The sequence below is a fragment of the Pleurodeles waltl genome, chromosome 4_1, assembly GCF_031143425.1.
Source record: "Pleurodeles waltl isolate 20211129_DDA chromosome 4_1, aPleWal1.hap1.20221129, whole genome shotgun sequence".
Lineage (NCBI taxonomy): Eukaryota > Metazoa > Chordata > Amphibia > Caudata > Salamandridae > Pleurodeles > Pleurodeles waltl.
In genome coordinates, this window is record NC_090442.1 from 905,430,889 (window position 1) to 905,456,938 (window position 26,050).

Here is a 26,050-nt window from a genome sequence, read left to right on the forward strand (position 1 = left end):
ATTATCCCAGTAGTTAGGCCTGATCCAAACGTTTGTAACTCATCTTTTTTACCTTCTGATTTTTCTTAAGTGGGAGGGTTCTGTTTAGAGCTGCAGGACCTCCATGTGGAACAGTTACTTAAGCTTCACATCGCCAATGAGGCCTCTCTAATTGCACACTGGTGTTCTTGTGGTTTAGTCACAGGTGACAAAGGGCTGATTTAGAGTTTGGGTGGATGTGTATTTACTCTTTCAGGGCAACAGAGTAAAGTGCTCTGTTGTCCTGAGGAAGTACCCTCCTGCCAAATTATGAGATGGCAGCTGGCCCAGACAACATCTCTGACAGCTCTGATGGGTGGCTCTGTCAACATGATGGAGTTGTGTGGCAAACTTCCGCTGCTTTATTTATTTTCATACAGAAAATCCCAAAGCTGGATTTTCTTTTTGAAAAAAAAAAACAATGACCCACTTGCCTTGGAAGATTTCTCTCATGGTATGTGGGTCATTTTACAGTTTTCACTGTCTCTTGCTTTCAGGTTTTACCTGGCACTGACATACAATGAAAACTGGCAATTATTCCAACCAATATAAAATAGTGTGGGAGGACAAATGGCCAAACCTCTAGTGGCTCTTACTCTTTTTCAGTGGCGGAGCAGGAGTAGTATCTGCCATCAACATACATTTTAGCGGAGAGGGTACTCCGTTACTGTTGCAATGGAGTATCTTCTCTGTTAACCTATAACTTGAGCCCAAAGTCTGGTAATTCAGGTTGCTGCATTTATATATAGAACCAAATTTTATTTGATTAAGAGAAAAGTGAAGCATTTGAAAACATAGACTACAAAACTATAAACTGGATGAATAAAGACTCAAAAATGTACACTGGAAATATAGACCAAAGAAATATACCTCGATACACAAATGCTAACTGAATTTGCATCATAAATCAATAACATCCTCCCCCAGTACAAAGAAAGGAGTTGGAACCAATTTATCTCAACCTACAGGAGGAGGGGAGATTCATGTGATATGAGAATATGTAACAAATTAGTATTGCCATAGTTGCATATTTTGGGGCAGTATTTCTTTTTAAATTCTGTAATCTGGAAAGTGTTTTTAGGGTAAATTGTTTAGAACTGTATTTTCAAATGGAACTGGCAACAGTATAGCATCTCATTAGTTAGGCATGTATGTTGCAATTTCAGCTATCCTGAAATGCTCTGTTCAAAATATGTAACTATATTGGTTGTGTTTTAAGGAGTTTCAAAAATGACAGTGCTGTGTTCTTCTAAGGACATGCTTGTTACAAGTTCAGTTTATATGGTTCAACCAAAACTGCAACAAGTGCACATAAACACAGTCAGAGTACTGTCAGAGTAGGATGCATTTAGTCTGTTCTCCATAGATGAACATAATTTAATTAGAACATTGGGTGACAGTGTGGCTCAGGGTCAATAATGGCCCTATGGGTATGCCATTTGTTAAACACCCTCTTCCTCGCTATCAGCCCTTGTCTGCAACTTGGTCCTATAACTTGGACTCATAGGCTGTAACACCCGGTAAAGCCTTTAGCAGCAGGATATATTATGATATGGTATGATGCATATTATAAGAGTTATCCAAATGTGCCAGCACACAACATACTTGCTGATGAAGCTGCAGAGATGTGCTCTCAAATAGTGCTTACTATATAACACTGATAGTAGGCTGCTCTGTCATTTGATCCTGACCTTATTTCCATATAATGTCTTCCTGTTTAGTGATTTTATGTAGCAAGTGTACAGGTGTGGGGTGGAATGGAACACCTCAAATCAGATTGGATATTGAATGATTGTTAGTTTCTATGTAGATGCATTTGCAGTGTTCCTTCTCTGCAATACTACTTGATAGCACATTTGCTATATATACTCCTCTCTCTTCATCACAAAGAAGTGTGTCTCCTGGTCCTGAACAATGTTGGAGAACATTCTGGTGAATGTTTTAGATCAGTGGTTCTTAACTTTTTAACTTCTGTGGACCCCCTATGAATAATTACTGGAATCCGGAGACCCCCACTGAGTCATCATTGGAAGCCGAGGACACCCGAACTAAGCAAATTCAATGACTGAACCTCAAATACTCAAATATTGACATATTTAGTTTAATTCACAATCAAATGTACACATTTTCAATTTTGATTCTTTATTTGCATATTTTTTTTTATTGTAATATTATTTAATTTTGTAAAACAGTTGCAGCCTTCATGGACCACAGCGGTCCTCGGACCACAGAACCACTGCTTTAGATGCCAGCAAATCGCATCTCTCTCACTGACAAGAGAAATTCGTTTTTTTTTTGTTTCCCTACCTTCTACATGGTTGTTTTTGAAAATGTTGCCATTTCCAAGCTTGCCGTGAGGATGAGAATGGAGGGCCCCGTGGAGAGCAGACACAGTCTAGTCTCTCCACAGGAGTCTTCGGGAGGGGAAGTGAGGACAGGAGGCATGGGATTGGCGGGGAAGTACTTGGTGGAGAGATAAAAGGCTGGGTATATGTGAGGGGATAAGAGGAGGGAATGGCCTCTTCCGTACCTGCCCGTTGCGTGGTCGGAAGTTTGGCAGGGGTGACTTAGGCAGGGGAAGGGTTTATTCTTACGTCAGGCATGGTGCGAGGCCCTAACATGGAGCCTGTGAAGGCTGCGCTTCGCGTACTTGGTGAAGCCAGCCAGGCCGACTTCCTCAAGCCTGGTGTCCTCGACCAGGCCTGGGTCAGAATGGTGCGCCCTGCGTGGGCTGCGGTGAGAGACATGGCAGCAGCAGTTGCTGCGTGCTCCTCACCGGACCACGCTACAAGAACGAGGTCAGCGGGGGAGGGGTGCAGCCCGTCCACCCCCCCAGTGTCAAATACGGGCCCGTGTGCGGGGCCCGATGCTGGTATTGTGTCGGGTGAGGGGGCAGGCCGCGAGGCACATGACGCACACAGCCCCCTGTGGAGGCCTCTGTTAGCATGGAGGCAGTGGGGCAGGTTATGCAGGAGCAGACATGGGAGGCAGGCACCAGTGTGGCAGCCTATGGGCCTCTGGCCCTTTCCAGCCAGGACTCCTTTAGTGTGAAGGAGGTGGGTGGGTCCACAGGACAGAGGAAGGGCAGGGGTGGGACCAAACAGGGCAGGGGGTCCAGCCAGCTGAGGCCACAGTCTAGGCAGGGAGGATGACAAGGTCATGGGGCAGAGATAGGCAGCTGAGGGCAGTGAAGGCCACTTCTGAGGGGACCACGTGGGCAATCTGCCAGTGCAGTCAAGGGGTACGGATTGGTTCACTGTGAACATAGAGGCCAAAATACGTGAGTAAAGACAGGCTGTTGCAGAGATGGAAGAGAGATGGACCAAGCTCTGCAGAGAGAGGTAGGAGTCCTTGGGCAGAGAACGTGAAATGAAATGGAATTCAGGTGAGGAGGGTTTTGGGGACTATGAGGATGCCGAGGTAGGTCAAGGTAGCTGGGTATGGGTTCTCCACAAGGTAAGCTGGAGGAGTCAGGAGGCTGGTGCGGCCAAAGGGTCTGGCTGCATGTGGGGCACACCTTGCGCAGATGGCCAGGAGAGGCGGGGAGAGTCAAAGTCTGCGGCAGAGGTTGGCAGAAAGATGGTGGTGCCAACGGGGCGCAATACGGGCCGGGACGTGGTCTGAAGCACTAGAGGGGTCTTCAGCGGCCTTCTCTATGGCGCAGGAACAGGACAGCTGCACGTAAGGCAAACCTCATGGGGGACGGGCTCCAGAAGAGTGTCTTGCAGTAACGGATGATGGAGGTAATGATGAAGTCAGGTGTGAAATGGAAGACGTTGAGGTGGAGCTTGACTATGAGGATGAGTTGGACGAGTGGGATGACAGAAAGATTTGAGATGGCGAGGTGAGAGGGGCGAAGGTGATGGGGAAAGGGAAAGAGTGCAAGAGTGGCGCAACCCACTCTTCAGCTTCTGTTTTGCAGGACCGTCATTCTGATGTGTGGACACAGGAGGCGGCGCACAAGGAGGAGCAGGGGCGCACGGCGGCGAAAGGCGCAGGGGCTGTGGAACCTCGGTTGAGAGGTAAGGGCGAATGGTGGTCTTTGTGGGGCGCAGTGCCAGCCAAGTTAACGGCTTCCACGCACAAGTCGGTGAGGGTTGGGGATTACTATATTTACAAGGTACCTGGAGCAAGGGAGGCACAGGTGGGAGACAGTGCAAAGGTGAATGACAGGGGACGCAGAAGGCCGGTGAGGGGGAGGAAACAACCCAAGTATAGGGGACTGAGATTGATGGTAAGGACGGTGGGGAGCATAAGAAGCGGCTCCCATATATAGGTATAGTGATGCTCTTAGGTTCTCATGTGGCCAAAAAGACCAAAGCCAGAATCTGGCGGCATGCATATGTGACGTTTTCAAGCTCCTGCATAGGGACATACAGGCAAAAGAGGGATCTAAAGAGGATGAATGGAATTGGCACAGAGGTCTAGAGTTCCCATAACCATGGACAACTGGACCTCAGCGTTCTTGATATATGCTAGCATTTATTGTGAGAAATATCTGGACAGGGCCATAGCGTTGTTTAAGTATATGGATATCATCCGCAAGGCCCAAATGCATTTTTGAGGTTTTGCATGGCTCAGTTATGACGAAAAGTTCAGGGCGAGAGTGAGCATCAATCCAGATAAGCCTTGTGGGGACATCGATCACGAACTGTGGAAGCAGTGAATGGCATCCTCACACTTGGCGGCATCCACACATACTGCTAGTGGTCTGCCTGTGATGTATAAGACTTTTCAGTCACGTCCCGCTCGGGGGGGCAGATATGACACAGTGACCCCAGACTCCTGCCTCAGGGGCCTGCTGGAATTTTAACAGTGGGTTCTGTTCCAGACATCCGTGAAGATTTAAACACGAATGTTCAAAATGTGGAGGTAGACACCCGGCCATGCAATGCTTTTTTCACTGTCCAGCCTGGCAGAGCAGTGAAGATGGGCCAATGGTAGGGGGATGCCTGGTGCTCCTGTGCCAAAGGGCTTCTACCACTCGGGGAGGGCGGATATGACACAGTGACCCCAGGCTCCTGCCTCAGGGGCCTGCTGGAATTTTAACAATGGTTTCTGCTCCAGACACCCGTGAAGATTCAAACACGAATGTTCAAAATGTGGAGGTAGATACCCGGTCATGCAATGCTTTTCGCTCTCCAGCCTGGCAGAGCAGTGAAGATCAGCCAAATGTAGGGGGATGCCTGGTGCTCCTGTGCCAAAGGGCTTCTACGCCAATTAAATTGGAGAGGCTGCTGCCTTGGTTGCGCATGTACCTGGATGTGGACATTGCTTGGAAACTGGAATGGAATGGGGTTTCAAGGAGGGGTTTTGTGTAGGTTACCAGGGGCCGAGAGTGAGGAGGTGGGCGGACAATTTGCGGTCCGGCAAGGAACTGCCACAAGCGGTGGCTGCTAAATTGTTGAAAGAGGTGTCTGAGGGCAGGATTGCTGGTCCATTTTACGATTGGCCCATGGATGATCTGATGATTTCGCCTTTGGGCATGGTTCCAAAAAAGAGTAAAGGGGAATTTCGCCTCATACACCTGTTAACCTGACCGGAAGGGGCGTCTGTGCATGATTTCATCGTGCAGGAGGACATGCGGGTGGTATATGCATCAGTGGACGATGCCATTCGTCTTGATTGCGGATGTGGCAGAGGAGATGAGTAAGCAAAATGTGACATCAAAACTGATTTTCAGCTGTTGCCTACCCATCCTGAGGATTTTCCCTTGCTGGGGATGAAGCTAGATGCAGCAATCTATGTGGATCGAGTGCTACCTACGGGGGCGCCATCTCATGTGCGCTGTTTGAGGCTTTCAGTACTTTCTTGTAGTGGGTTTTTATCAAGGTGAGCGGACATCGGGAGGTGACACATTATTTGGACGACTTCCTGTTCGTAGGACAGTTGGGTTCTGACTCATGTATCAAAGCATTAGAGGGGTTTCAACAGCTGGCTCTGGAGGTGGGTGTTCCTTTGGCTCTGGAAGAAATAGAGGGCCCTAGTTGAATGTTGACATTCCTAGTGATAGAACTGGACACTGAGGCATTGGGGACTAGATTACTGACTGGGAAGGTAGATGAGATTCTGGTCTTCCTAAAACAAGTCAGGGCCTTGCATAAAATTGAGTTGTGTACGGCTCAACAGCTCCTGGGTTTTCTTAGTTTTGCATGCAGGGTGATTAGGGGGGCAGGACTTTTTGCAGGTGTATGGGTCTAGCAATGTCAGAAGCATCTCTCCCACATCACAGGATTTGCGTCTCCGTAGGCGTACAGAAGGACATCAGACTGTGGGAGACATTCCTGACTAATTTCAATGGGGTCCCAATGACTTTCAGGGAGGAGGACACGATTTGGCAGGTACAGATATTCTCTGATGCAGCAGGGGGCCTCTGGTTTCAGACTGCTCTGGGATGGTAGGTGGTGTGCAGAGGAGTGGCCAGCACAGTGGTTGGCTCAGGGCAGGAGCATTGCCTTTTTGGAATTCTTCCCGCTGCTGGTGGCATTGAAGGTATGGGGGAATGAACTGGCCAAGAGTACAGTGGTATTTCATGTGGATAACAGGACAGTTGTGGACCTGGTCATCAGACAGAGGGCAAAAGATCTGAGGGTATTGAGGCTACTGAGGAGTTTCATGCTTCGATATCTAACTTTCAATATAATTTTCGGAATGGCGCATATTCCAGGGGTGAACAATGATTTTGCAGATTCCCTGTCTCGTTCACAGTGGCAGCGGTTTCGTAGTTTGGCGCCAGGAGCAGAGCAGCACAAGACAGCGGTCCCGGCAGACATTTGGGAGTGAGGGGCGTGATGATCATTAGGCTGGTGGAGATGTCCTGAGCAGAATCCACTCGGAAGAGTTATCGTCTTGCATGGTTGGAGTTTCAGAATTTTGAAGGTTTCAAGGGGGATTTTGGGGTACAGGGTTTTACGTTTTGTATAGTTTCAGATATGAAAAGGTTTGTCAACAGCCACTATTGGTGGTAAGTTGGCAGGTGTTTCTTTTTATGGCCAATTGTTTTTGGCAATGATCCGGCCAAGGATGAAATATTGGGTAGAATGTTGAAGGGTTGGATTAAGGTCAGACAGGGGACTGGCGAGGCTGTGCAGGAAGCTATTACTTTTGATTTGTCGCTGAAACTGCAGCGTGTTTTGCCGGTTTGTTGTGCAGATGAGCATGAGCTTGCATTATTCAGGTTGTCTATGGTGTGGACGTTTTTGGGGCATTTCGGGTGTCGGAGCTTTTGGGTGTAGGCAAGGCTGTGGGTGTGAGAATGGAGGTGGTGTGCTTGCAAGGGGAGTGCTTAGGCATCTGGCTTCAACAGTCAAAGACTGATCAGATGGGTAGGGGAAAATGGGTGTGGTTGTGTAAAGGGGGCAAACCCACTGCATGCCCAGTTTTGGAATGGGTTGGGTTTCAGTCTTGAGGGGCGGCCATTGGGATTGGAGTATTTAGTCACGCAGATGGAACAAAGCTCACAGCATTTCACTTGTTGTCGGTACTGCGGATGGTGTTACAGTGGATCGGGAGACAGGCGCAGTGCTTTGGTACTCATTCTTTCCAAATAGGTGCGGCAAAAGCAGCAGCTCCTTTGGGTTGGGATTGGGCGCAGATCAGGCATATTGGAAGATGGCGATCTAAGTGTTGTGAGCGATACGTGCCGGCTTGATTGCGGGACCGAAATCAGTTGTAGGAGCTCAGGAGGTTGTTTTGGGAATAGGAGGTATGGGTTTGGTATATTTTCATATTAACATTTCTTTTTGCAGGTTGTGTGAATGGCCCCAGAAGTTCGAAAATGGTCACTTGGTTGGTCGGGCATTCGTTCTTACACTGGATGACGAAGTATGCAGAGAGGCAGATTTATGGACGTTCCTTAGGACTGCCGAGTATCCTTCACAAGGTGTTGTGGTGGGGGAAGAGCAGAATGAGGTGGGGTGCCTGACTTTCTTTCCTAACATCTATGATGCCAAACTGGGGATGTCCGGATCTTTTATTGTTTCATCTGGGGAGGATGATCTGGTGCGGCTCTCTGGGCTCACCCTACTACAACATATGCAATGTGATTTGGAGTTGCTCCATCAAAAGATGCATGGCACATGCATTGTCTGGACTACGTCTGTGCCCAGGGTGGAGAGTCAGATGTGGCCCTGGCCACCCTTCCAGAGGGGAAAAGAAGTAGGTCAAAGATGGCAGTGTGGGGGTTGCCCGAAGCAGGTTGGGGAAGAAAGGAAAAGGGGGATGTGTAGGTGGATGGAAGTGGAAGATGAGTGAAAGAAGGAAAAGTGAGGGGAATGAGTGAAAAGGAAGATTGCGGAAAAGTTTCAACGGGTGGGGTTTAAAAGCTGAAGTTGATTTGATCATGTTAAAAATGTTATGTTGCTAAATGCAATCCTGTTCAAATAAATGAACTATAATAAACCTGTATCACTGACTGTGTCCCGATGTCCAGTCACAGGCAAGCCCATTCACTAGAGAATCTTCCAAGCTATAATTTTCTGTCAGCAACAGAATTGCAGCATGCTCACTGACCTTATAATCATGTTATTGGGAAATGCAAGTGCGCACTTTGTACGATCGTCGTACGGATTCTGCACAGACTGTGTTTTTAAATGCCTGCCCTCAGCTACCAGAAAATTGTACTGCTGTATTGTATGCGTATAACTTGAAAATATCTTAAATTGGACTACCTCTTCTGCACAGAATGTTTTACCTTGTAAAAATTCATCCTTCTTTATTCGATAACTTTGATCATTTACTATTAGCAATTTTAATGCATCTCTGTAAACAAAAACAGTAACCGTGTAGTAGAAGCAAAGAATATGCAGACAGATTCCCTGTGTTAAGGTAATGTTTAACTGGACCTAGTGATATGATATCTCCTTTTCTTGGGTGGGTAAGAATCCCGGATATCATCTCAATATTAGAAAATTCCTTATACACAGACACAAATGGATAATTGAGAACTATCTATGCATAAGCAGATACAAGTAAAAACCAGAACAATAGATAGAAAATGCTCCCCTTCCACTGGCCTCGCAATTCCTTTTCCCACACTAAATGCAAAATAAATTGGCCCTCATTATGACCCAGGCGGTCTGAAGACCACCAGGGCCGAGGTTGCAGCAGATAACTCCCCCAAGCCCCCCTGCAGCTCCAATACCTACCATCCCCCCTTCCATGTCACCACCCCTCTTCCATGTCAGCACCACCTTCCCCGCATACACGCACACAAACCCATACACACACACACCCCGCATACACTCATTCACCAACACTTACATACACACGCACCAACAGACATGCATTCACCAACACGCATACATACACTCATTCACTCTCACCAACAGACATGCATTCACACAAACATTCCAACACGCACTCACTTCAACAACCATACCCGCATTCAAACACCCATACACATGCATACACATGTGCATTCAAACACTCATGCACACATGCATTCATACATGCATTCAAACACCCATGCACATGCGCATTCATACATGCATTCAAACATCCATGCACTCACACATTCACACATGCACACACACATACATTGAAACACCCATGCACACACACATTCATACACATATTCAAACACCCATGCACACACGCATACACACATGCATTCAAACACCCATGCATTCATACACACATACACACACGCATACACACTTACATTCACACACACAGACAACACCCACTCGCACACTCACACTCAACATCGTCCATCCCTCCCACCCCCTCCCCTGTCGGACGATCGACTTACTCAGTCCGGCAAGGAGGTCGTCCGCCAGGGAACAGGCGCTTCCACCGCCAAAAGCGCCCTGCCATCAGGACATCGCCACATCGTATTACTCGTAATACAGCGGCCGGAGCCCTTTTGGCATGGCGGTGATGGATGTGGAACCGTCTCTGCGCCGCCGGCTGCCAGCACAACTTCTGCCCAAATTGTGGCAGAAATCCTTCCATACTCATAATGTGGCGGTCGGAAGACCACCAGCATTGGTGGTCTTCTGGCACCCGCGGCTTCAGCGGTCTTTGTAAAAGACAGCCAAAGTCATAATGAGTGCCATTGTGTCCGGTTGAAAAGAACAGTGCCATAATTATTAGCTCTTCAGCTTAATAGAAGTTTGCCTCTTAGACTGCTCCCCATATCCTGTGAAAATGTCATTTTTGATCTTTTGCACCTTGAGCAGTACTTCTGTGCCTCTACCAGGTGATGACCAAAGGCTTCTGCCGGAGTATGCATTACGGAAGTTATCCTTCATTCACCTGATAATAAAGGTCACAAAACACACCGACTATCACCAATGCTTGAATAAGTCTGTCTGCTCCTTCACTGACTATATACATGCAGCTCTGACTTTGTGACGATGTTTTCCGGAGACCAGCAACTATTTTTCAGAGTCTACCCCATGGTGGTGCGTGTGTGTCTATATTTTTGCAAGAGCACATCACTGGAGAGTTTACTGTGTAATATATTTTTATAAAAAATTATAAAGCTAGGATGTCCAGATCATCCCTACAATTTGAGGTGACCTGGAATAGTCTAATATGTCGGCAGTAGCAACAGTAGCTGTGGATGGTACCTACTGCAGTAGACATCTGTGAAATACCTTAGGGCACTCTCTGTTCTTTTCACAAATTAGGTTCTATAGATATAATTCCATTTTAAAACTTCCTAGGAGCATGGCAGTGTCCTAACTTGGTCATGTGCAAAGGAGTATGAAGAGAAGAACTTCACAATCTCCAGAGAAAATTCAGTTACTGTTGCTCTACATGAACTTAGTTATTTATTTATTTCAACTATTTATAGAGTGCACCCTCGTCCCCCATGGCTTATCCTTGCACAAGACAAAGCTCTGACTGAGAAAAGAAGGACATAATCAGAGAAGAGGCACAATGCTATCAAAAGGAGCAGTTCTTAAAAAAGGGATCAGCCAAGTTTTCAGTAGTTTCTGAAGTGCGGCTAAGGTTCGGCACATGTAGGTTGCCACCAAATAAGTGGAGGAGTGTCCACCCATGCAAGCCCTAGTAATGCGTCTTTGAAAGATGTTGGACTGGTTAGCTGACCGGAGTGCCCTAGATGGCTCATGGAAATAAATTCTATTTCTTTGAGCCACAGGAGCAGTAGAGTAGACTACCCAATGCTTGTGGCAGAATAGTTTGAAAATGGCTCTCTTGAGCATGGGTAGCCAATGAAGAGAGTTCAGACTTGCCGATGCAGAAGTCTTAGCAGGAAGATTACAGATCAGGTATGCTTTTCAGGTAAGTAAAAAGCATGTTGGCCATCTCTACATATAAAGCATTACAATAACCAAGTTTAAACGAGATGAGTGCCTGGATTATAGTTTCAAACCAGTAAATTTAGATCCAATTAAAATTATGTGCAATAAACCGATGATGCTAAAACAATTTCCACAACCAGCATTAACCTGGTCTTTCATAGAAAAAGAATAAAAAATCAGAAAGCCCAGGTTCTTAGCTGTTTTTTTTTTTTTTGCTTTGGGGTAGCACCCAAAGAAACTGGCCACCCAGGGTTATTCCAAATACTGGTAGCCTTCCCAAAAATTAGGGTATTAGATTTCTCCCGGTTGAACTTTAGACAGTGAGGCTACATCCGGTCTGCGACTTTTGTGAGACATTCCGCGAGATTCACTCCTGTTGCTTCACAGTTCTCATCAACAGAAACAGTTAACTGTGTTTCATCTGCATACAGAGTAATATCAAATCCCCACACTCTGACAATGCGAACCAGAGGAGGCATATAAACACTTAAGAGGGTGGGACTTAAAGGTGCCATGCCATAAAAGCATGCCATTGAAACCAGCCAAACAAGAAAAAGAAACCAACAGAAAAGAGTACAAAAATGATGCAAGGTCTTTGCAGTAGTATAACAAAACTTTACGCCCACCCCCTACAAAGTACATGGAGGCCCCCCTCTGAACTCACTCAGGACCTCTCAGGCCATGGCACTGTGCTGAGTGGGGCCCTGAAGTTCGGGGGCCCTCCGCACCGCGGGGGCTGCAGGGGCCTTTGTTACGCCACTAGGTCTTTCAAGAAAACGGTGCAGAATACCTGCTCTCCTCCACTCACCCAGCTCCATCATGAAGTCAGGCAATCTGATCACTCACGTCTGATGAGATTGTGAGAGGTGAATGGGCAACACTATTGGAGAACACTAGAAGGTCAACCCAGCCGGCTGTTTTTCAAGAAAGCACTGACAACATATGCTCAAGGAAGTAGTCACTTTGTACTAAAACCCCCTCCTTCTGCATTTAGGGGCAAAACCACCACCACCTCCAAACAGCTGGTCGCAGGACTCCACAGCCCCTCACCTATACAGCTGACGAAACACAGTGTCTAGATTCCTATCTTAATTTCCTCTTCCTTTAAACTGACAACCCCGACCCCCACCCCCATGGGCCCGCAAATAATGAATTACATGCGCTGCTAGACAGCCTGGAGGCGATATGCAACAGACTTACAACACAAAACACTGTGAAATAATTACCTCGCAGCTATTTTGGCACACATATATGAAAAATATCAGTACAATATAGTGGGGATATTCCAGAATGTATTTATAGAATGAGCAGCAAATAAAGAAAATCTTAAAGTATACCACACAACACAGTATCAACTAACACGCTCCATCCAACACTGTTGTGTACTAACATGCGCCACACACTTTTCCGACAACAGAACACATAAAAGCAGAACTCTGATCGTAGATGCCCAAATAAACGGAACAAGGTCCCCCCAATTCACATGCATTCTCCAGCTGCATAACATATAAAAAGCTGCAGTTTAATGAAAGCATTTACTATACAAGGAGATACCTAAAAATCGTGGTACAGCACCCATCCTAATCTTGTAAACCTTTAACCCATTAAGTTTGACCACCCTACCGATTTGTGCACATTCCTTCATCCTACCGACAGCTCACCTGCACAAAATCGTCCAGACGCGCGTAACCACAGAACAATTTGGAAAGTTAACCTTGGACAGCCAAAGTATTTGATGTCATAGTAATGTCTGAATGTGCCCTATAATGGTTGTTCGCCACAGCGCTTCAAATGGACAGGTACTGCCGGTACCGAGTACATACACTTCTTTCAGTTTAAAAGGAGTGTACCTACACTTCTTAGTACTGCAGCAGTACATTTAATTGGGAGTATTGGGACTTTTAAGGCGCAAACTAGTACTCTAAAGAGTGAGTGTCCGTACAATTCGCTGGGATTAATGTTCCACTGTGTAAAGATGACCCCACACGTGTGATGCACAATGATCTTGATTCAAAGTATGTACTCCAAACACACCACGGGAGGATAACGAGGAACGCCTTAATAAAACCTCTTCTACAGACAGGACAGTAACTGGAAAGGGAACTGAACTGCCACCTGTACAAGCCGGCCAGACTCACATAAACATTCATAATTTCCCGGCTTCTCCCAAGACCGACAGTCTAGGCCACTCTTTCGCTGCACTTCTAATTATTCCACAGAGACCGTAAAGTGTTTTTTGAGGACGAGGCATTTATAATATGTCAACTCGAAGCCCCAAAAGCTGACGGACGCGCGCTTACCCGTTTCCCTGGAGATCTGCGTGAACGCTTCCACTCCGCTCTCGCCGTAGTTTCCCTCCGACGCCAGCGTTGACACGTAATTCCATCCGAGGGCTGTCACGATGTCGACCATGGCCTGGGCTTGGTACGAGTCGGGTGGAACCACCCGCGAGAAAAAGTCATACCTGCTGTTGTCACTGAGCTCGGGCGCCGTCGATGCATAGCTGATTTGAGGTATCTATAAAGAGAATGTCAATTTAATCTAGTTAAATATACATCTTGCCCAAACAAAATAATTTATAGTTCTTTCAGGGAAGAGTCAAGAGAGAGACAGTGTCCAGTGTTGCACAAAAATGTTTGACATTATAAACAAAGGCATACTGATGATATACATTGGTAATAAATGTGTCTTCAAAACACATTTATTTTCTTTGAATCATACATACCAACATTTTAGAAGAGGAAAATGAGAGATTAAAAATAAATAATGAGGAGAATTTATTTCCCCCATTGACTTCCATTGAAGGACAAGCTGTTTCAGGTGAAAGAGAGAAAAATAAAGCCACTTTTTACTCAACAAATGGGCAGTCTCCCACTGGAATCGAACAAATTGGCACGTGTGTTAAAGTACACACAATAGCAAGATTAATAATACTGGCTGTATTTTTGAATGAATTTGTACTCATTTCGTCTCAAAATTCCGTAACCCATCACTTCCTCCGACGAAAGATTAACAGACGCCTCCATGTCACTGGGACACCGCTTTTTCACTCCTGGACTTTGAATATCAGTGCATCTTCGGAGTTGTGGTGTTTGGTCATTTTCATTGACACTATTTAATCAACACTCCCGATAGCAATGATATGTGAAAACTAAGTCCAATGGTGGAAAAGTGATATGGATCCATCTGTTCACTCCACATAATTTAAGGTCCTGTTTAATAGTTTTCAGTGCGTTTCCCCTCAACGAGGCTTAGCGACTATTCGAACTTGTTTGTGATTAGACCATAACAAGTATTTGAGCTCTGTAGAATAAATAAGGTTAGCGTAGTTGTTAGTGTCACTTAGGCATGAGAATCAATTATTTTCTTCAATTGAACCAGTAATGTTGGTGTGATGTCCAATAGTTCAGACTATTGATTCATTACATGAATTGTCCAGAGAGATTAACCATATATTTACGTATCCTATATCAACATTACACTTCCAATCAATAACTGTGCTGGTGTCAGATCCCCTTAGGTATTTAGATTATACTGCCACCTCAGTTCCAAACAGTAGTTTTACTGATTAAATATATGATGTAGAAAAACGTATACACAAGAACTGGGGCTGTCCACACTACTACAATGATTGCTTCGATATCTACATCTCCAGGTACAAATAGAGGAGAATCCATTCAGGTGCCAAATGTGTTGCATTCATAACAAAAAAACGTAAAAATTATAACAAAGGAATAGCTGACAATGCTATTTGTCCTTAACAATGATGTATTTGGATACCGATGATGCTGCTTCTAATTTTATCTGTCAATGAATGTAGACTGAATAATTCTGTGTCTAAATATTTCAAGTATGCATTTTAATAATAGTTGAAAAAGATGTACAGATGTGCTGACTATGCCCAAAAAACACGCAGTGCCATTTGAGTTGCAGAGTATGCACTTTGCTTGCCTAGGGCAGGCCAGGAGGCATCATCAATGCAAGTATATAGTTAGAGATGTTGTGGATCCCCTTACATGCATTTGGTTGTACCCCACACGAATCAGGGAATCATCATGGGACTTATATTGGCGCTTACCAAACCTACTGGTAAGCAGGAAGCAGGGTCATGCTGAGCAGTATGGCTGAGCAACATGGAACGCTGCACACACCAGTTGAACATGAGTCTGGATGCTTATACTGGTGGCACTTCCCAAAGACTAGATATGGACTCTACTGTGTCCTAAATCCATTTCCAAGGCTTTGGGAACTGATGAAACAGCATCAATCAAACCAGCTGCTTTATCAAAGGCGTAAGTGTACATGTGTGCTACATAAGTCTATGCGTCTGCCTCTGATGCTCTTAATGTATTGCACCGATCCAGGGAGCATTGAGTGGTGCAGGGAAAATAGGTTGATTAGTTACTAGAAATCTTCATTGCTCTGAAATCTTATCACAATCCTTTCACATGTGAGGATCAGTCCACATCGTGAGGATGCAAGGCCATTTTCTCAAAGTTAAAACTGTTCCCTGAATCCGCTTGTGGATTTTTTTTCTAGACTTTGATTTAGTTTGTCCCACTCCTGGCCATGCACCATCACACATAAATCCCCTCAAGACCCATGACCTCCGCTGTGTTGATATCAATCCTTATCCAAAACCTGGCCTATAAGATCATTGACGGAACACTGGGTTTATCGGCTGGGTGTTTTCCTAGACTATTAAAAGGAAGATTGGCACTCTCAGTAATGTAGTTCATTTGTAAATGTTAGAAATTAGGTCTTTGGTTGGCAGTCAGGTTACCCCCTGTGCAAGCAAGGACCCTCACTCTAGTCAGGGTAAAGGAGAATCACCCTCACTTAACCCCCGCTCACCCCCCTTGGTAGCTTGGCAAAAGCAGGCAGGCTTAACTTCAGAATCTAGGTGTAAAGTATTTGTACCAAAACACACAGTAACTCAGTGAAAATACTACAAAATGACACAACACAGGTTTAGAAAAATAGTTAATATTTATCTAAACAAAATAAGATCAAAACGACAAAAATCTACCATACACAAGTCAAGTTATGAATCAAAAAGCAAAAAGAGTCTTAAATCCTTAGAAAACAGTGCTAACACTGTTAGCGAGAAAAAGTACCTGGGTTGCGTCAAAATAACACCGCATAGCGAGTGTGCATCAGAAAAGGCCAGCGATGCGTCGATTTCTCACTCGCAAGCGAGACCGTGCATCGTTCCTCCTCCGGTTGGGTCGGTGTGCGTTGTTTTTCCTCTGCGCAGGAGTGCGATGCGTCAATCAGGACAGGCACCTCAGGTCCAGGCAGGCTTTGCATAGTTTTTTCACGCCCAGCAAGGTTTGCATCGAAAATCCGGTCGCACGGTATCAGAAAATCACGCTATGTGGGATTGCGACATTAACAACCTCCGTCAGCGGGTGTTGCACGTTGTTTCTTCAGCCGCATGCGTCGATCTACCAGCCGCGATGCAAGTGAAGCGTAGATTTCAGCCACAAAGCCGGCGGCGTGTTGTTTCTCAGCTGCGTCTTGGAAGGTGTGTCGAAAATTTCCCGCACAGCGGTCTGTGCGTGGATTTTCAGTCTTGGTCTGCCAGCTACACTTTTCAAGGCCCCAGGAACTGGATAGGGCACCACTTGACAGGGCAGGAGTCTCAGCAGAGAGTCCAGGTGCTGGAAGGTGAAGTCTTTGATTGCCCTGCGACTTCAACAACAGGTTGCAAGCTCAGGACAAGCCCTTGGAGATTTCTTCACAAGCAGGAATGCACAACAAAGTCCAGTCTTTGACCCCTTGCACAGGCAGTAGCAGCAACTGCAGGATAGCTCCACAAAGCACAGTCACAGGCAGAGCAGCACTTTTTCTCAGCTCTTGAGCTCTTCTCCAGGCAGAGGTTCCTCTTGATTTCCAGAAGTGATCTTATTTTTCAGGGGTTTCAGTGCTCTTCTTATACCCATTTTGGCCTTTGAAGTAGGCCTACTTCAAAGGAAAGTCTCTCTTGTTTGTGAGATCCTGTCTTGCCCAGGCCAGGCCCCAGACACACACCAGGGGTTTGGAGACTGCATTGTGTAAGGGCAGGCTCAGCCCTTTCAGGTGTAAGTGACCACTGCTCCCCTCCCTCCTAGCACAGATGGCTCATCAGGATATGCAGGCTACGCCCCAGCTCCCTTTGTGTCACTGTCTAGAGAGAGGTGCAAACAGCCCAACTGTCAAACTAACCCAGACAGGAATACACAAACAGGCAGAGTCGCAGAATGGTTTAAGCAAGATAATGCATACTTTCTAAAGGTGATGTTCTCAAACACACATTCTCAAAATCAACCTTACTGAAAGACATATTTTTGAATTGTGAGTTCAGAGACCCCAAACTCCACATGTCCATCTGCTCCCAAAGGGAATCTACACTTTAATCATATTTAAAGGCAGCCCCCATGTTAACTTATGAGAGGGATAGTCCTTGCAACAGTGAAAAATGAAATTGGCAGTATTTCACTGTCAGGACATATAGAACACATTAGTATATTTCCTACTTTAAACATGCACTGCACCCTGCCCATGGGGCTACCTACGGCCTACCTTAGGGGAGTCTTATATGTAAGAAAGAGGAAGGATTAGGCCTGGCAAGTGGGTACGCCTGCCAAGTGGAATTGGCAGTTTAAAACACAGACACTGCAGTGGCAGGTCTGAGCCATGTTTACAGGGCTACTAATGTGGGTGGCACAACCAGTGCTGCAGGCCCACTAGTAGCATTTGATTTTCAGGCCCTGGGCACCTCTAGTGCACTGTACTAGGGACTTACCAGTAAATCAAATATGCCAGTCATGGAAATCCAATTACACATACATTTTACATAGGAGCACTTGCACTTTAGCACTGGATATCAGTGGTAAAGTGCCGAGAGTAACAGAAACAGCACAAACAGAGTCCAGCACACATCAGCAACTTGGGAAACAGAAGCAAAAAGTTAGGGGAGACCACACCAAGGATGCCAAGTCTAACATTAAATAATCAGGCCATTGCCACGTTGTATTTTTTCCTCATCACAGTTGATACAGACACAAAAATGTATCAGCTTGTGTGTTCATATTATACCCTTCAAGAAAAAGCATGAGATATAAATGCTGTGCAAGGTCATATATTAATAACAAGCTTAAAAGTGAACAGTTTGCAGCATTTCTGCACCCAGTGAAAAAGAGTGAGAGCTTTAAACACCTCTAAACAGTAAACATGCTGGTTTCTTAATACATACAGCACTTCTCGAAAGGGGAGTGGATAGTGAAGCTTTGGCCCCAAATTATGGAAGATATGGAGGAACCAAGGAACCAGTCTGCTGACTACTTCAATTAAGTAAATAGACTGCTGAAAGTTTCTATTTGTTGCACATTGTTCCAGAATAAAAAATGTCACTACATCCTCTAGGAACCCACTCCTCAAGTATGGGGAAATGATCAGAAGAGGTGGCAGGTACCAAAGACTGGACACATACAATTTTCAAAATGTTTCTTATCTTTTGTTTAGCTTGCTGGGATAGGTGTGTACTGACAATCATGTATATATAGAACAACTTCCCTTAAACATACTACCTCTGCGAACCCAGCTTGTCAAGAACCATGATATTAGGTAAGGATGGTAAAGGGTGTGTGCTGAGAGGATCAGTGATCTGAGAGAGATGTATGTATCTGGAAGGGAGGCATCACCAACAAGACCTAAAGCAAGAAGCCAAGGCCATTCTTTCCCAGAAAGGAGCTACAATATAACCATCAATGCTTCACACAAAATTTTGCACAGCATCCTCAAGAGAAGGAAAACAGGTTAGTAGGCATATTGGAATTAGGGAGATTATGGAAACAAGAGGTTGTACACCAAAAAACATCTTGATCCCTCGCTCTATAGAAAAGAAGCACACACAGTATTCTCTGAAGACAATAATGGGTCCAACAAGGGATGATTGAAAAACTGCACAATTGCTTTGATTGCATTAAATGTCAGTGAATTGAATGTTGATGAAGTAAAGGTCCTTGATGGCTCACCCAGCCTGTATCCCTGTATGGGAGCAATGACACTGTCAGTGAGAAAAGATGCATCTGTGTCAATGAACACATCACTTGTGGCGATGCTGCTAATGTCGGGCACCTCATACATGATAGGCAATTGATTAATGCCCTTATATCTGTCTTGATATATTTATCAAAAACACATGTGCAAAATATTGACAATTTATTATATAGTAAGAAATGAGAATATTCACTTGCAAAAATGTCTAATACAAAAATGTAGTATTATAAAAATAATTATAGACACAACCAAACTATCCAATACCGAAATATGGTATGCAAAACTATTGAGAATATAACATTAAATGAGTCCTAAATAATACTTTTTAAAATTAAATTAAAAGTGTCAATAATGTAAAAATATGTGCAATATATCAGAAGTTTTTCCAATAATGCTTTTATGTGGAATTATACAAACATAAAAAATAAAAACATGCATTACATGTTGAAACAATAAGTATTTGAAAAAAATATGTATTAAAATGTACATTTAAACAAATGTCAAATGTGCATTTTAGCTTACAATATACATAAAATTAATACTTTCAAATATATATAAATATTTAGTACTTTTAATAACCTATCTAAATTAAATGTATATGTTTACTTACAATGAGATCAGCAACAATATGCAAATATAACTGACAATGGAAATAACAATATTAAATAAAAATACATGCATCAAAAATAAAGTCATGTTTTATTCAAACATTGCAAAAAATTAAAATACATATTTAAAAAAATATGAACTTCATATATTGATTTCATACATAGCATATTTGTTTAGAATAATTTGAAAATTGAGTCTACAAAACATCCACAAAGTACAATAAAACAAACAGAGAATATGGGATGAGTAACTATCTAACATCATCCAATATTGCTATCAAGGAGCTCTGGTGGCATCCTAAACCAAGAGCACAAAGTCCAAGTACCTTGTAAATGTCACCAAAACCTTGATATGGCAATATTGGACCATATTATGCATGCCACCCATTTTGCTAGTTTTATAATACATATTTATTTTGGAACAGTTCGCTTGTAAAATCTGTTTTCTTCAAAGTGCCACTAACAATGGTCACTGACTGAAATGTTTAGGCTTTGTTTACGTTCTTGAATACATTTTTAGTAAAAGAATAGGCAATGAGGCGGGTCAGTAGATTTAGGCAATCCTGTGGCTGCACCGTTTAATGCATCATTTTGTGCTTAATACTTTTTGCCACATGATTTGCAAAACTAGATTTCAGCAAAATTGTTGATTCTATCTTAAATTGATAACAATATTACTGAAAGAGAATGTGCTCCATAGTTAGTATTTTTTGCTATATAATTTAGATAACTTTCCTGAATAATTTGTTCCTATAAGCCACATAATTGTGTTATCCTGACAGTGTCAAAGCTCTCGATTTGTGCAATAAATGTACTGAAACATATAATATAGTACTGCAATATACTCCTTTAATTACAATCCTAAAAACATTAAAGACAACGCTAAACTGGAACAGATCAGATACACTAGTCCAAATCCAAACAAATAAACATTGATAAAATGCTTTGTGGGGGGGGAGGTTTACTATTGTAGTTCCAGTCTCATAAACATTGGGGAACCAATGGGGACACTTGTAAGCGTACCCCAGGTCTCTGCCCCTAGTCTGCTGCTCTTGAAGCTCTATCTAGCTTCCTTGGACAGTCTCATTGAGTTCTGGGGAGTGAAGGTAGTTTTCTATGCAGACAATACGCAATTACTGTTCTCATTTAGAGACCATTCAATAGTGCCCGTTCTTGAATTCAAAGATTGTCTATTAGACATTGTCAAATGGATGGGCTCTAATTTTCTTAAACTACATACAGATAAAACAGAGGTTATCCTCCTCGAGCAGAAGTCCCTTCCCCCTGCTATCCTCTGGTGGCCGGCCGTACTTAACCCACCCCCGATCCCAGCTTCATCAGCATGAATCCTGGGGAACATGTTTGTCTCTGATCTTTCCTTTGCCTCCCAGATTATGCAGCTCTCATTGAACTGCTTTCTGAAGCTACTATCAGTCAGGAAGCTGATACGTTTACTTCCTGCTGAGAGCCAGAAAATAGTAATCCACGCTCTTTTAACATCTCGCTTGGATTACATTAACAACTTGCTTATAGATCTGCCTGCCTATCTGATCTATAGGCTTCAGATGATACAGAATGCGGTAGCTAGGCTGGTCTGGTGGGTCCGTTTCCCCCATCTTATCTCACCACATTTGAGACTGCTTCACTGGCTTTCTGTAGTAAAAAGGATCAAGCGTAAGCTGTGACCTTGATGTGTAGAGTCCTGGCATACAAAGTCCCTTGTTACCTGAGAAATAGACTCAGCCTTTACCAACAGGAGAGATTGCTGAGATCTAACCATCTCTGACTCATGCACATCTCCAGGTTATCCTTAGTCTGACAGGGCGGTAGATTCTTCACAGTATTGACTGTGAAACTTTGGAAGGCCCTGCCTACCAAACTCCACATGGCCAAGTCTGAGCATCACTTCAGGAAAGAAATAAACACCTGCTCTTCGATCAAAACTAGATTTGACTGTCTGGTCTATACTTAGTTTCTGCTTTGAGTGCAGGGACTGTTCTTCTGAAGCAGCTGAGTGCTTTCCAAATCCGAGTAACTGATTGATCGAACGTGTATAAATGATGGAGGGGTAAGATTTAATTTTCTATCTTCACTCAAACTAAAATTGAGGAAAGTGCATTAACAAATGGGTGAGATTTACTATTTCAAGGTCTGTGTGCCGCCCTTCAAATTTACAGGGTTATGTTGCCTCTCTATTCTGTGTTATAGCTTCTTATGTGGGGCCAATTGGCAGCTGGTGTTTACATGTGGGCAACACCATTTTTGTACTAGGTGACAACTTTGGGTGGTGTAGCAACAGATTCTTTGGCTGTCATTCTTTGTTCACCAGTAATATGAATATATGAATGTACTACAAACCCAATGCACAACACATTCAAGATATTACAACACATACAGTCATTCGAACATTTAAATGGATCGAAACATCATGTAAACACCCTAGAAAATGTACTCCATTTCTTTATTACATAATCCCAATTAAAATAGCAGACAATAATAAAAAAATAAAAAATAGAATTACTACAGTTAAATTGCCAATATAAAGCTACCCAAGCAAACCTCCAATAAACTCAACACTTAATAACAATTAAAATTAAAATTATAAAGCCCACAATGCATAAATCCTAAAATGTAAAATGATATACGTTTTTTTAATACATTCAATATTTTTTAAAAATAATTTCAAAGATTATTCCTAACAATATTTAATTGATTTTATCTCATTCATATAATTGATTTATGATTAGGTGATCATTATATCTTGTGTCAATAACAGGCGAGATTAGAATTTTGTCTATTTGATATTGCTCAAGAGACATTCTTGTTTTGTGTTGTTGATCCTTACCCCAGCATTTTGTGCTGCTTGTTTTACCTGTTTTCTAAATAATTGGTTGGGCAAGCAATGTATCAGTCTATTTATTGGTTACATTTAACCCCCGTGGTGGGCTGTTTCTTGTATTGCATCCTTTAGACCCTCATCCTCCAGACTCAACATAAGCATGGGTACTGTAGGGCCTGTGAGAGAAGATGGGTTTGGTGACCTCAACCAATTACAGCAGCATATTCCCTTCAAAATTACTTTACTGGAGATGTCTAGAATCCCTGACAACTCTGTCACCAAGACATTCTTCAAGAATCACATAAAATTCTCACCACAACCAGCCTAAAGGAGGGGATGTGTCTTTGTACCGCTATTATTTGATATGTACACCACAGTTTTACCAGCCAAACTAAAGTGAAGATCTCTCCTTCAAAACTTGGAGATAAATCTATAGCATGCCTTTTGTACACAGAAGGTGTCCTGCTGATCAGCAAAACTAGAATCAGGCTTCAGCGCTTACTTTCAATATTAATGAGTATGCTGAAACAAATCAGAGCTCAATTTTAAAAAATAAACAACATCATCATGGGCAGAAAATTTAAGAAGGAAAGCACCTGGTGTTTAATTGGACATGAGGTTGTGAAAGAGGTTGAATATAAATATCTGGGATCCTTATCGACAGTCACAGAACTTTTCAGCCCCATAAGCAGCTCTTTAAATCCAAAGCCTTAGCTCTGCCTTGTTTTCAGCTTATTGTGCTCTTTACAAGAACATATGGAGATTGAACTTGGTGTCCAAGTTGAAAGTTATTATTTTAATATTGCTCACCACCATAACCTACAGGCGTGAAGGCCTTCAAGGCAGCAAAGCTTAACTTCTTGACACCTTAATCTGTTTAACAAAATCTTGTTTTTCTGGTCGCAGTCTATTTCCCAGGCTCACTTTGAAGATAGAGCACAGCATTCGTTGCACTCTGGTTTGTTGTCTGACCTACAGCATCACCACATTCCGTAGGTGCATTAATGAATCTGTCAGGGTGCCCCTCTTTTTCTCTTTCCTTGCCTCATCTGGATTTATCAGATTCCTCACAACCTTATTACGTTAACTGCTTGCATTTCTGGATCTGCAGACCATAGGGAGCTTCCAAACCCACTAGATCTGAAGGAACCACACAAGTTTATTTTTTCTGTCTGGTTGCCATATTGGCCACTTTCCATTAATGGTATAGATATATTTGAGTCAGTTATATATAATTGTTTTGTATTTGCTAGGACAAATCACCAGGAATAAAAATACATTCAAAGATACGTTTTAACCCGGGGCAGCAGAAGCCTGATGAACTATTCAGAGTGCATTATTTGTAAAGCATTTGGCAATATGCAGGACTGTCAGCTGGGAAGATCCATGATTGCTTTTTGTGTTGTGGTCAGCAAACCGATCTGAAATCCGGTCACCACCGTGTCCTCCTTTATTTTATCAGAGGCAGCTGAATCTGATTTAAAAAATGCCTCACTATTGACTTTCATTTAATTTTGGGATTTTCAGTTCAGATGCCTCTTTACTTATTTCAGGTTTTATTGTAGAAGCATGGCTTAGGTTCAGGCTTTCTTATAAGAAACGTTTGTAATAAGGAGCTCAAGATTTTTTATTCGCTTTACTTTCTTTCTGAAGTATTTTTATGCGCTAAGAAAGACATGCAACTTCATCAAGCACAAAATATTCATTCACATGATATAAAGGGAAATAAAACCAGTAATTGTTGGAATTCAGTGTGCCCATCACAACCTATAGCGCATCACAACCCTACAACCCAACGCAACTGCACCTGCTGCACTAAGCATACAGTGATGCACTTTATTGCGGAGAAAGAGGCGCAGGTTGCATGGAATATGGCACGACATACTCTAATTTTTGTTTTGTTTCAAAATGTTTTATTAATGCTTTCATAAAGAACGCAATCTAATACTTTGTAATTTTGTTTTGGTATTGTCTAATGTACTGTGATAGTAAGGAGAAACAAGAACGTTTTTAATGACAGACGTGGGAGGGTCAGGACACGAGAAGAGAACAAGTAACGCGTTTTTAATACACATTTGTAATTCGTTCAGACTTACAAATAAAGCTAAAAATCCCCAAATATATTTCACAGCCGGGTCAATGCTGTTTCCAGACTTTAAGGTGAAAAGAGGGCATCTTTTCTCTTTTTAGATTCTGGGCATCTAGCCAGTCACAAATAGAGAAGGAATGAATAAGATCCTCTTTTTCTTCTAAATCACAAGGACAAAAGGACAAACTCTCCCACTTCCATCAATTTAGAGCCACCCTGAGAGGTAATTGATTAACGCCGGACAGGAAGAAGCATCCTGTATCCTAGCAGAGAAAAAGTCTCAGAAGACACATTGAGTGGCTTTGTAGGCAGGCAGGCTCCAGTAAGAGAGAAGTTCATTTGGAAGCTGTAGATGTCTCCTTACAAATGATGGCCAGACTTCCCCTGTAACAGCTTTTGTTTCACCAAATAGAATTTTTATAGAAGCTCCGTACAAGAAAGGGAAACATATAAGCCTTTGAATAAAGGCAATCGTGCAGATCAGGAAACATCCACAGTTTTAAACATCACACCGCTAACAATATCTACTCTACAAATTCTAAATTACCGTCGAGAAGTGCAACTGCATTAATATGAAAATTAAGCATGACATCAGGATGAAATCACCTGATCGTTTTAATATAAGGATTGTAAACTTCCAAAATCTAGTTCAAAATGTTAATTTTTAGCTGGTTTAGTGCACTCTCAATAGTCAGTAACATATTTGCAAATACCACAATCTTTAGGCACATATTGTTGCATGACTCATCTTGAAAATGAAAATGAAGCAATGCTTAATACTGCAACAAGATGTTTGCTCAAGGTATTCTTTGACCAGTGACAGATTTGTTATTTTTCTGCTGGGCAGGTAATTATAATCATAAATCATCCACAGTTGTTAAGGTTCTTTTCCTAATCTTAGTTTTAGAAGCAGTAACAGCTGGTTGATTTTGCAGTTAGGATTTTCATAAGAGGAGATGACCAGCATTCCCAATTTCCATCAACAGCAAAAAAGGATTATTTAATGGAAAAAATGGATTTTCATTTCAGCTGTAGTGGTTCTTCGGTTCGGCTGTAGTGCATCTTGAATTCAGGTGTAGTAGGTACTGTAAGATATCCATGTGAGTTAAGCAGCTCCCCTCCGACCTTCAGGTAACAGGATCAAACCAGATTGTTCACTGTAAATTAACTGTAGAATTAT

The 26,050-nt window shown here is 43.1% G+C and overlaps 1 protein-coding gene across 2 annotated transcripts in view; it reads right to left on the minus strand.

Annotated features, from left to right (window-relative positions):
* Positions 1–26,050, minus strand: part of GRM8 (glutamate metabotropic receptor 8) — a 2,784,122-nt gene that overhangs the window by 2,000,213 nt on the left and 757,859 nt on the right. For both annotated transcript variants that reach the window (XM_069229648.1, XM_069229650.1), the window contains exon 3: positions 13,592–13,808. In XM_069229648.1, the coding sequence (XP_069085749.1) occupies positions 13,592–13,808 (217 nt within the window). The remainder of the gene's footprint in view (positions 1–13,591; positions 13,809–26,050) is intronic.